The 13,720-nt window shown below is 34.1% G+C and overlaps 1 protein-coding gene across 14 annotated transcripts in view; it reads left to right on the plus strand.

Annotated features, from left to right (window-relative positions):
- DMD (dystrophin) overlaps window positions 1-13,720 on the plus strand; it is a 2,167,959-nt gene that overhangs the window by 943,323 nt on the left and 1,210,916 nt on the right. For all 14 annotated transcript variants that reach the window (XM_072818058.1, XM_072818060.1, XM_072818056.1 and 11 more), the window contains 3 exons: window positions 8,845-9,024; window positions 9,333-9,461; window positions 11,054-11,224. In XM_072818058.1, coding sequence (XP_072674159.1) covers window positions 8,845-9,024; window positions 9,333-9,461; window positions 11,054-11,224 — 480 coding nt within the window. The remainder of the gene's footprint in view (window positions 1-8,844; window positions 9,025-9,332; window positions 9,462-11,053; window positions 11,225-13,720) is intronic.

Below are 13,720 nucleotides of genomic sequence, written 5' to 3' on the forward strand. Positions count from 1 at the left end.
TTAATGAAAAAAAGAAATAGTTTTAATGTACTAGTGAGAATTTTTTTCTCAAATTAGATATAGAAGAAAAATTAGGGTCATAAATGAGATAGCACTTTTGTTAATATTCTTATAATAAGAGACACCTGGGTGGCTCAGCGGTCAAGCATCTGCCTTCAGTCGGGGTATGGTCCTGCTTCTCCCCCTGCCTGTGTCTCTGCCTCTCTCTGTGTCTTTCATGAATAAATAAATAAATTGAAAAATATTCTTATAATAGGCATAATGAAAAGGTTTATGTTGACATTTTTCTGTTAACATGCTTCCATGCAAAACTAATGCCATGAGCCTGACCCTGGATTTTCTGTGTCTTCTTAATGAATGAGTATCAGGAGTTTGTCACTGTCCTTTTGATAGGCCAACAATGTCATAGACGTGAACTTTCCAAAACAGAATCTTTCATTTAGGTTTTACTCCTGCTCAAAATTCTATAGTCACATGTTCAAAACCATAGGTGTTAGAACACATAGCCTCCCAAAAGATACTGGGTGGTATAAAAAACATTTTGAAATGATTAAATGTTGCATGCATTTGGGGAAGACTATAAACCTGACAATCTCTTAGGTACCCCAGATCAGATTTTCGTGGCATTAGGAAGAGAAAGAATGGGAGAACTTTCAGAAGTATCTAGGATGGCATCAATTCTGATTAGCTGCAAGCACAGCTGGAAGCAAGGGAAGCTGTCCTGTAGGCTCTCACCTTATGAGCATGCTTCTAGACTGCAGGTACAGCAGGAAAGAATGAATACAGTTAAAAAGTAGTCCAAAGTTTTAAAAGGTAAAAGAAAACATTTTAAATTCAAATAACAGGAAGCAGACATTTTTAGAATAATAGCAGAAATGAGATAAAAGTTTAATAATAGGAATCAAAAAGTTAACTGTTAATGCTAATTTGAAATTCCTAAAGCTCAGTAGCTCTTTCCCTGTATTTTGAAATTCAGTCTATCTCCATTAGAGTGGTGATATAGAGGGAAAAATTAATATTAAGATTTTGAGGGGCCCCTGGGTGGCTCAGTCTGTTAAACACCCAAGTCTTCATTTCAGCTCAGGTCATGACCTCGGGGTCGTGAGATCAACTCCTGTGTTGGGCTCTGTGCTGGGTGTGGAGCCTGCTTAAGATTCTCTTTCCCTCTGCCCCTTCCTGCTGCCTGCTCACTCATTCTTTCTCTTTCTCTCTCTCTTTCTTTCTCTCTCTCTCTCTCTCTCTCTCTCTCTCTAAAACAAAACAATTTTGAAGGAATGGATCACTCCTAGCTGCATGGTTTGGACAACAGAGATGCCTTGAAAAGACTGCAACTGTCATGTTAGTGACAGTTTCTTGATAAGACATTTTCCCCCTTTATACCTTACAAATCTCTGTTAAGGGAGTTTGCCAGATTGAGATCAGAAACCCTGATGTCTATAGAGTAGAAACAGACACTGTGGAAGGAAATGGTAAGGCAAACTAGAACAGATTAGCAGCACCTGGGGATCCCTGGGCTGTCATGACAGGTTCTACCTTCTTGGACTACTACATGGGCTTTAACAATTTCACTTGCCAAGAGAAGGGAAAAATGTGTGTTTTGTTCACTGATGTTTCCCATGCACATAATATAATAATGACCCATAGGGCATGCTCAGTAAATATCCATTCAATAAAATAAATTGCAATTTAAGAGATGACAATTAAAACATAATGACAGGCATTTTTTGAGAGAAGAGAAAAATGCTGATGTGCTTCTAACATTGTGGTAAGTTTTAGAACAAATGGAAACATGAACAATCTGATCAAATATTCCCATTTTATAGATGCGTAAATAGAAGTCTTGGCATGTAGCAATCTGTAACTAAAATCCAATACTATCTTTGATTTAAATGATTTTTCCCACTATAATTATTAGAAGTCATATTTTCTAGTAATTTTAAGGTTATATAATTCTAAAATGACAGAAAAAGTAATTTGTCATCTACAATAAGAAAAATATACACAATGAATAAATTTAAAGTGCAGATTAAATAAGTCTGCATGAAAATAATAAAATGAAAATCCTGTGTGCATTTGTCTCATATTATGTCCTATAGTCGGTTGCCACTGGTGTTATTTTAGATTTTAAGAATTATTTGTTAATGTCCTAAAATCACTTTGATTAGTTGGAGATAAGTAAGTCAATTCTCAATATCCCATTATGGCTACAATTATTTAGCATATGAATTGAGCACAAAAATATAACTGTATGAAAGTAAATAATTACATGATTAAATAGAAGTTTATATCTCTAATGATAATTATGTTTGGAAAATGTAAGCTTCAGCAAAGTTTAATCTATATGACTTTCTGATTTAACCACTAGCAGATTTTATGTATTCCTAATTTAGTTTCAGTAGTCAAAAATTCAAAGCCACTAAATAATTCAGCTACATTAAAGCCCTTTTAAAATTCACAGTTTTATGTAAAAAATTAAAATGATCAAATATAATTCCCTGGAAAAATTATTTTGGTTCTGTAAAACTTTGAATTCATCAGCTTTTTGGATAGTTCCTGTCTACTGTTTTTCATAAATTGACCATTATATTTTATTAACAGTAGTGGTGGGATATCAAGAGTTGCCTGAAAGAATCACACATACACACAAATGTTGAATTCAATTCAGGGTGTTAAGTAATGCATAATGACTGATGTCTAAATAGCCACAATAACAAGTCATTGTGATTTTCACTTAGATTTCAGGGACAGATTTTTATAGTATTCAACATGAGGAAGAACAATGATAAGTTTCCTCAATTTTCTTTCTGCTGTCATTTCAATCCTAAAATGTAATGGCAATCACCCAATAAAATCTTGTGACAGAATGCATCATTTTGTTTTCCAATTGGTTCTCAGCATTGGCTGCACACTGAAATCACCCGGGAAAATTTAAAAGCCTGTCAATGCCTGAAGCATTTCCCCAAAGATTATGACTTAATTGGCCTGAGTATAGCCAGTGTCTCTAATAATTCAGCAAAGTTTGAGAACCGCTAGATAATGCAATACAAGTAGCTATAAGTTCTACATTCAGTTTAGTCAGCCGTATCCTGTATTTTTTTTTAAACAATCACCTTTCACAGTTAAAAGAGATCTGGCCTCTGGTCCTAGATTATCTGGATAATTGCTTCAACTCATCACTCCTTTTAGCTATAAAAGCATGAGAACTATTACTTATTTCTAAAGTCTGTTACACTATCATTCCCATGAAAAATTACATATCTTTTTTTAAAGCGAGCATAGTAATTTATCTATGAAGCGAAATAACACTAGCAGACCATTAACTTGGTACAATGAATGCATCAAGCAGCTGTTACTTAGAAAATAGAACATCTGTTAAATGCCATTGGAGTCACTATTCACTGTCATTATAGTTATAGCTATAATTTCTGTTCTGCAAATTCTGCTTTCATGAAATTCTTCTTTAATAGACAATGCATTATTAATAAAAAGTCAATACACATTGCCACAAAATCTACTATTTAATGTTTTATGTGCTTTTTGAATTTATCATTATATTATTCCATCACATTAGCCTAATAATAAAATGTGTCCTAAACCTCTAGCCGTGACAGAAATGTAAGGGCCTGTGAAAACAATTAATAACATATTTTATTACATTTAAGACATTAGATTGTATGACATGCCATTGATTTAATTGCAGCTGTTGTGGATCAAAAGAAACACCACCACCTTAAACATAAATACAAATTCTATGCGTCATGTCAATTTCAGAAATCTTAATATGTGACAAATGCATTTTAGAATTCACAATAATGTAATTTTAAAATTTTCTTCTCATAACTATATTTTGTACCTGAAGGTGAGAGAACTCTTTTCCATTCCTGATGACCAAAAATAGTTTAACACTTATGTAGACTGACTAAATGCAGAATCCACTTGCGGAGGAGAACCTTTTAAAATACCCTTTTGAGTGTGTTAGTTGTTAACCCTTCATCCATATTAGAGGGAACTTACATAAGAGATTAAGAAAGAGCTAAAATAAACAACAATTAATTAGCATCTTAGTAAAGTGGTAAAGATATATGGAAATGGCATTATGGCACATTTTTTACTAAATGTGTGGTTGAAGGAAGATAGAATCTATAGGACAGGAGACACTTAGAGATTAAAAAGGTTGGGGGTGAGGAATCAGAATGATAGGAAGTCAGAGAAGTCATTTTAAGAATATAAGCCACTGGAAAATTCCAGGAAAACTTGTGGAAGCCACTGGACCTCTGAAAATATGAGAGCTCAAGCCCAAATGGCCTATGTTTCTCTGCCTCTTTCAGAATATGGGTGTGGATGTGTTTTCTGTGAGACTGGATGATTAATCTTACACTTTTTACTATTTTATCTTTAAATAAAATTAACAAAAATGTTTCCATCACATAATGGTGTGATCATCAGAGACCAACAGAAAGAGTTTTCCCAGCCTGCTAACCCATCAAGTGAAGTGAATTGATAAGCTGATGGCTGAATCCTGAACCTCATGCCATTTTAAATTAGACTTGAGTGATTTAACTTTCAGATATGAAGAATGAATCAGAATGCATTTTCCATCCTTCACCTGAACACATGAGTATCTTTATTAGGAGAAATTAACCTATGCCACCCCTTTTTTGTTATAAGGAAATTGAAGTAGCATTTGAAAATTGCTATGGCTAGGAAGAAGTTGACAACAAATTTATTTCTTTGAAATCATGGAAATTAGTGTTTAATATTTCAACTCTATTCTGGAGCTGGTATCAAATGTTACAAATTAAACATATGGACAGTAAAATATGTTAGATTTTATGACAGTTAATATTTAAACCGAGTTCTATTCTTAGCTGATATTTTTTTCTATATCATTAAAAACCCCAGGTGCCAAGTATACAGTTCACATTAAGCTGCTACTGAAGCTCCTGAAATTGGACTTATGGCCATGTCATAGGTCAAAATAAAACTGAATGTGCATAATTTTGTTTTTTACTGAACCTTAAAATCAACCCCAGAAGCTGTCACAATACTGCAAGATTGAAAAAAAAGTCCTGAAAGTTGGTTTAGTCACTGAATTTGAACTTCTCTATTCAGAAGGGTAGACCGTTCAGAATCTTCTCCATCCCTCACCCAACACTGCAGCCAAAGAAGGCATGGATGCTGATGTTTTTTAAGAGAAGGGAGTATCATGTTTGTTCAACTTTTTCTCCCCATCTCACCAACCCCATTAAAAACTACATCCCTTAGAGAGATATGAGTGAGAGTATGGAGAGAAAGGCCAAAATGGTAGCTGGAGTTCAATCCAGTGGTTCAGTTCTTAATGCATCAGCAACAATAGACATTCTTATGGTATGGGAAACAAAGCTAAGAGAATGGTTCCTTGATATCATAAAATGTATGTTTTTAGTTTCCAGTAAGTCTCCCATATTTTTCTTGTGGTGGTTTTTGATTTGGACCTTCATATTTTCTTGATTGTTTGGCACTCAGTCTGTAGTCAAACCAAGCCATCCGATCCGTAATGGTGAACTTCAGTTTCAAGTATCACCTCTCCCTTAAAGCCATTCATGCTTATCCCAATGATGACTCATCTTTGTCAAAAAAATATATTCTTTCTAATATGATACCAAATTATTTTATTGCATTTTAGCTATTCTCTTCAGCTAAACTGGGTAAAATTAAAGCATGATATGCAAAAGCTAACTCCTACCTAATCTCTGGCAGTGAATGGAACAGTACAGAATAGATTTTAAGCATCAAAAGCCAATTCACCAATTAATATTTAATTGAGATCTTCAGAAAGCGAAATCCGTATATTTTTTGAAGTCTAAGATGATAGTTTTGTAAAGTCATACTTTTAATTTAAAATAAGTCTCTTAGGCAGCCCCAGTGGCACAGCGATGTGATCCTGGAGACCTGGGATTGAGTCCCGAGTCAGGCTCCCTGCATGGAGCCTGCGTCTCCCTCTCCCTGTGTCTCTGCCTCTCTCTCTCTCTCTCTCTCTCTCTCTCTGTCTCATGAATAAATAAATAAAATCTTAAAAAAATAAAATAAAATAAGTCTCTTACACACCTGAAGCTAATGTAAAAATATTTTTCGAAAAATAAAAGTCCATTCAATGAGCACAATGTTTTCCCTATTATAGTATTTATAAAAATGATTTAATATCAGTTTGTTCTTGAATGCCAAATGTAAAGATTGAACTCTAGGCTTTATTACAGTAAGAGTGGAAAGAGTAAATCATTTTTGGCCATAAGCAATTAGGTCCACCACAATAATCACTGCTTTTTTCAAGCTCATGTTCACCATGGTGATAAATTTAATGTCTTTGAGTTCTATCTTATCATACTGGGGAAGCTAAGGTGACACCAGAAATTATCTACACTTCCTATTTTATTCTTTTCATTAACTGAATGAAGTATCCCTGGACGTTAAACATTTTCTCTTGAAATTAGCAGTAGAATTTTGGCAGATATTTAATCCATAATAGTTGGTTGTGATCCATGAACTTTTTGCAACAATATTTCCTAAATTCAAAACTTCTAACCCTCCTGAGATTTGGAAATTTCCATTGCTTTTAATTGCATTGCCTGGCATAGAAGAGACAAATGTCAGTGTATACGACAATTTTTTTATGTCAAAGCCAAAACATAGTGTCATCTTTAAGACATTTTAGGAGATAATTATAAATCCAAATAGAAAGCAAGATTAACTAACTTTGTGAGCTGTTACTTTTGCAAATAATTCACCTCTGGTGACAAGCCACTAGTCTAGAATGAATGTGGGAAGGAGGGAATGTTAGTTTGCCTATCTCTCCATATCTTTGAAAAATATATCTTGAGTATAAGTTTTATAAGGACAGAGACTTTCTCTGTCATTTTATTCACAGTGCCTAGAACAATGGCCACGAGGTAAGGTTGTAATGGTTGTGTTCTACACGAGGATGCAGATGAAAGGAATTAAAGCGCTGTATCTAGCCCATGACCACTCACAAGTCAAACTCCAGAGGGGCTGTTATGCAAATGAGGCATTTCTCATAATTTTCTTAAAGATGTTAAGTAGAAGCACCTATGTCACTGCTACAACAATGACCCTTTTAGTAGAAGCTCAGTATCATTTACTATTGATACATGAAGGAATTCCTTCTCTGAACAGCTAAGCTCACCTAAGTACTACTGCTGACACCTACATTGCAGATAACACTCTACGTGATAGGCAGTAAGTGCATTTGGCAATAATTACTTGAATTTAAGATATTTTTCTATTGGAAAAGAAAAATACAAATCCAAAAGAATATCTTAGTATAGGAGAAACAGTATCTTTTGTATACAAATTACTTAATACAGTTTTTTTAACCTCATTTATTCCCCCTACTCATGTGATGTGAAAGGCAAAAATAAAATATATATACATAGCACTTTTGAGCGCAACAGGCCTGATGCTGTGAAGGAGACAGCCACAGGAACTTTTAAGGTTTATTATAGATAGAAAAGTTACGTTGAGAGCATCTTGGAATCAGAGATGAGATATAAGCTGGACTCATAGAGACCCTCGCTGTCCATTATTTAGACCACCTCTGTTACTCTCTGTGCATATTTCATTTGCCTCTTCACAGGTGGACTCCCTCCTCTTTATTACTATTCCTGCTCCCCAGTGATTTTTGTCTTACGATGGCTTTGGTTTGCTGTGGTGAAGACATCAGTTTCATTTATAAATGGCTTAGCTGATTTGTTATGACGGTTTCTGTATCTTTTAGTTAAATTTCTTGAGAGGATCTGGTCTGGCTTACCTCTTAGTGAATGTCCTACAACTGTATGTGGTCGAGAAAGTGATGAGGCAGAGGCAGGGAAATGCAAGATGGTCACCTGGTCCACTATGATCTATCACAAGAAAAGGGCTGTAGGTAGAGGGGACAGTAAACATCGGTACTAGGATCAGTTTTTCTATCAACTTTCTACATAATTTCTAATATTAAATGTGCTTGTGCTCCCCCTTAGGAGTTTTCTTATTACCTCTTTATTTTCACAGTCCTCTAATTGAAATTAAACATTTTTTAAAATTATGAATGTGAGCAACCAACCCCAGTAATAGCAGCAGTTGCTGCGACTTTGCCACCAGTAAAAATGTCAAATAAATTTATATCACATTCTAGCCATTGTATATATTTCAAAAAAAAACAGTTATGGTCATCATTATTATTTAAATTACACTAAAGATCTGCTGCTAGATTATTGTAGTTACGCATGTTAGGAAAGAAAACATATATTAGTATAAGTTTAAAAAAGGTATTTTGTATATTGTATTCCAGTGGGATTCTTTTCCTTTAAAATCCAGTGGATTTAAATTTGTTTTAAAAAATATTATTATGAGAAAGAGTCCTTAGGTTTCACCACATGCCAGATAGGTTTCTGGCACCAGAACACTGAAAATTTCTGCTGTAAAAATTCAAGAGCACAGTAATTGCTAAATTTTCTAAAAATGGTTGCTTATTTGTAGATGCAGTTTCTCAGGTCTGTCTTCCCCCAATACGTTTACAAATTAAGTAAATATAAATATGTTTACATGGGTAATATGTGTGTTTATCTGTTAAATGAAAATAATCATAAGTAAATAGAAATTTGTCTTGTTTCTATATACCAATATGTTGATATGTACCCAATAAGGAAACTACAATGTATATGGTATGATTTTTACCACTCATTAAGGCATATTGAAGGTTTAAATCATTGAAAAATCTTACTGCAGTAACCATACACAAGGCATTTCAAAAGCATTAAATCTTAAGACTACAGTGTATTACTCCAAGCTCAAATACTGTCCTTTTCACAGGCTACTCAGAAAGAGATTGAGAAACAGAAGGTTCACCTAAAGAGTGTCACAGAGGTAGGAGAGGCCTTGAAAACGGTTTTGGGCAAGAAGGAAATGTTGGTGGAAGATAAACTGAGTCTTCTGAATAGTAACTGGATAGCCGTCACTTCCCGAGCAGAAGAGTGGTTAAACCTTTTATTGGTAAGAAAAGAAGCTGGAGAATTTTCAACCCCTCATCATTATGAGAAAGAAACTATATATGCTTTGAATAATAATATTTGTGTCTGCTAATTTCTTAACTCCACATAAATGGTGGCTCTTAACTGAACACCTGTAACTGTATTTTATTATTTTGCCATGGCTGTGCTGTAATTTATATGGAGATCACACTGATGTGTAATTTACTGATGCCAACTTTTTTGTCTTTTAACATTGTAGAAGGTAGGACAAATCTTTTAAGAATATTGTCTATCCAATGGTATGTCATGGTATGTCTCTCTAAAATTAAGGAATACCAGAAACACATGGAAAACTTTGACCAGAATGTGGATTACATCACAAACTGGATCATTCAGGCTGATGCACTTTTGGATGAATCTGAGAAAAAGAAACCTCAGCAAAAAGAAGACATACTTAAGGTAGCAAATAAAATATTATGAAAAGCAATTTTCTAACTACACAACAATCATGTCGATTATCAAGGACTTCTTAATATGAATGAAAAAAGTTCTTCCTCTCTTCCTTCCTCCCTCTCCTCCTTCTTTCCTTCCCTCCCTACTTCCTTAATTCACATGGGAGTTAATGATTTTGAGAGTTTTGTAATCTGGATATCTGTCCATATCCACCTCTCAGCAAATTACACAAAACGTAAACTATGATGAAGATGGGATTCCAGGATTTATTTTGGTGTCATTTTGCAAATTTCTGCCCATTTGCCTAGTTAGTAGTGTATTCTTACATCAAACACAAGGATCAGTTTCCTGGTATCATTCACACTCTATCTGAGTAAACACCTGAAATCCAATCATCTGGACGTTTTGCCTATGCAACGTCCAAATCTTCATAATTAGTAACATTACTAAGCTTATATAAAACTGGATGTTTTTATTTTTAACTATCTGTAAAGTAAACATGGCTTTGTGTTTTCTCTTTGTGTACTGAAAGCAATTATTAGGACATCCTGAGTCATCTTTCTCAAAGGCAACTCAATCTTCATTTTTAAAAAAAATGGCACCTATAAAAGGATATGAGAGGTATTATGTGTGAATCTATCTTATTGATGCTATATTATCTCCATTTGATAACACCTTTCTCAATTAAATAGGAAGAGTTGAATTTTAACAAATTTCCTTTAAATTAAGGATTCCGTATTTTGTTTTTCTGAAATAATTGTATTTAACCAGTGAGTTGCTACTTATTGAACACTAAAAAATTACAGTTTCTGTTTAAACAATTCATTTGTTTCTTTTTTAATGAAACTTGCTATTTTCCAAAGATAATAGTGCATTTTTTAATGAAAAACTGTTGATGTATTTCAGGCTATCCCCAAAACATATTCTCCCTTTTGCATATACCTTATTTTGCTTTCTCTTGTCCTTTGACATGTATTTAAGGAATGCCATCTTACAGAGAATTTCCTTCAGGTCTTTGGAATAAAAGGACCTGAGGTATTTATTTCACTTATACCCTCTCTGACCCCTTGAGTCAGGCAGAACCTTCCTTACTCCCTCTGGCTGTGACACAGAATCCTTATCTGTTGGAAAATCCATTTTTCCCCATGACACTCAATATGATAAACAAAGGGAAACTCAAAAGTACCTGGAAAGGAATAGAAAATTGTTCTTCAGCTATCTTTCCTCCTAAACACATATTAAGGTGGTTCTACAGCCATGAAATTGAGTAGAGTTAAGATAAAATAAGACTAAATATAAAATATGATGATTGTTGCAGGCGACATAGAGAAGTCAGGAAAACATCCCTTGTCCTGCATCAGAAAAAAAATAAACATAGACCAAACTTAAACAAGCATGGCAACCTATTTTCCCCAGATCACATACATTCTCAGTCTTCTCCTCTATTTTATGGAAGTTGGCTTTTTCCTCCCTCTGTATACCTCTGCATGTGCTCGTTCTTTCTTTCTCTTTCTCTTTCTCTTTCTCACTCTCTGGCTCTCTCTCAACTTCCATTTAATTACTAACTTCAAGCCCTGTCTCTTGCTCACGGAATATAGCGTTTAAAGGCTGAAATGAATGACATACGTCCAAAGGTGGATTCTACACGTGACCAAGCAGCAAACCTGATGGCAAACCGCGGCGACCACTGCAGGAAAGTAGTAGAGCCCAAAATCTCAGAGCTCAACCATCGATTTGCAGCCATTTCTCACAGAATTAAGACTGGAAAGGTAGGAAGATCTGCTCCAAGGTGGAAACTAGTGATAAATGATCTCTTGCGAAGGTTGCGCAGTACTCTGAAGGGGGCAAGCAACCCCCACAGCAAGGTTTTCAAAAAGAAAATGAAGGCCAAAATGTATTTAAGGAAATTTTACCACTGAATCTCATGGGAGGTCAATCTCTCCCCACTAGCCCTCACCAGTCTCCCTGTCTCTCTCTCTCTGTCATTTTTCTTTTCATGTCACAGCTATTCTAGAACTGCATTCTGTACTGGTTTACATATGTACTTTCAGGGGTAACCTACAGCAAAGTAACAAATAGCATGCTGCAGGCCATCAACAACAAAAAAAGCACAAAAGACATCCATCTAAGGAAAGCACTACTGACTTATTATGCCAAATATAATATTGCTTGTGTGTAATATGGATCAAATATCTAAAATGGGGCCTTGTACATCTCCTGCATGATCTAGGGCATTTGTATCTCTTTATTGGTTGTGCACATATCTGTAAGTGTGTGTATTTAACTTGCTCTTGCTAATTGCCGATACTTACTGTGACAAAACCCATTAGGGACAGCGACATGCTCAAGCCATGAAAACGAATAATTGCAAAGCTTATATATCTTAATTTTGTAATTTTATATGTCTATTTATATTTATTTAATGAAGAACCAGGGGATGTGGAACTTTTGCATGGTAACACTATATTTGTGTAACATTTAATGAAGACAAAATCTTACCTAATAGGTAGCTTGCAAAAATATATAAAAATATATAAATCCAACTCTTTTGAGTGAGTGTCAAATTGCAAGGTAATTACCCCAAATTTTATAAAATGTCGTTTGACACATTTTTCAATATATATGATATGCTTTCACATGCAAAATGTATGTAAAATAAATATATGTATTTACATATGCAGATAATTGCTATAAATAATCTTAAATGAGAAAAACATTATTGAAATATTTGTGAGAAAATATGATGTAATATGTCAGGTAAGTGTTGAGCCCTGGAACAATAGGCAAGTATGTTTGGAAGTTATTTAGAATAATATGGACACCTAATAATAGCATGATTTACAATTGCTATATTTTCTAATGCATTCCAATGTATCACTGTTATATGTACTAGTACATATTTAAAAGAGTTTCTAAAATATATGGAAATGTGATATGAATTTCAACTACTTTATACCCATGAAACATAGTTATCCTTCAGAACTCACCTTCCCAAAGCAAAAAGGTTTGGGCTTACCTTAATGCATTGCTTCTTCTTTGTAATTTATGCACTATTTTAAGGAAGCCATCCTCACCTGGAAAATATCTGAAAGGCTCTAAAATTTATTTTCAGAGCATAATTGTTTTTGGTAACAATTTACTCTGCTGTTTAAGACAATTGTTTTTCTTCTAGGGATTATCATTAGAGTATGTAATACCTAAACAATCAAAGGCTATTTCAGTCATCTTAAAAAATGGATGCTAATACTTCATTACTAGGTTTTGTATCTTTCCTGTCATATGTATCACTAAGCTATAGAATATTTAAGAGAAAACAGGGTATTATTTTCCTGATCCTTTCAACAGTAGATTGAGACAAGTTATATCATTAGATTGTGACTTACAGATCTTGAAAAATGACTAGAATTCAACCTCCACAATAGAAGCTGCCAGACTTAGCATGGCCAAGAGAAGTTTGTGAATTTTCATTCTATATTCTGTGCAAAGTTGTTGGTTACTTTCATACCTCATGCATTAGGTGAGCCACTAAATGCACTTCTTTCATTTTCCTTACTGAAGAAGGGCATAAGAGATTTTAAATCAGTATTTTCAATTATAGATTAATTAACAAAAGAATCACATTGTCACTTTTCACAGTACTCCTTTTTCTCTAAAATAATAAAAATGACTGGATACAATAGTGACCCCACTTGGGGGCTTTGAGAAATAATTATACTCTATCATCATAATGAAACCAAAAACCTAGAGATAAAGCTTATTTGACATTTTACTGATTTATTCATTGCATTGTGCTAGTGAGTGTAGAAATATACAGAGATACAAAAGATACTTAAATATATCTGTTTATGAACACAAACTTAAATAGTTATTGAAATCATATGACATGCTTAACACTATTGCATCTTCATAAAGATGTTCAATTAATGAAATAATTCCATCAATCACATAGTATAATATGAAGAGCAGTGAACATAAAAGACTGAATCCCAGGCCTAACTTTGTCAGCATTAAAGAGAACATGTGATTTCTCTTCAATTCCATTTTAGTGTTTGTGAGATAAGGGAGTTAAACTAGATTAGTAGACAAAATTTTATATTTGTAAATTTATATTTATTTATACATAAATAGCATCCCACCTCCAATAGTTATTATTTAGAAAAGAATGTATAAAATGGATAGCAGGCAAGTTACTGGATGGGGGGATTTCTACTCTTTTATCTTTCTCCTTCCTGTGGTAGGGTTCAGGAGATGCAAGTTATGTCCAT

Source organism: Canis lupus, chromosome X (assembly GCF_048164855.1).
Source record: "Canis lupus baileyi chromosome X, mCanLup2.hap1, whole genome shotgun sequence".
NCBI classification, from domain to species: domain Eukaryota; kingdom Metazoa; phylum Chordata; class Mammalia; order Carnivora; family Canidae; genus Canis; species Canis lupus.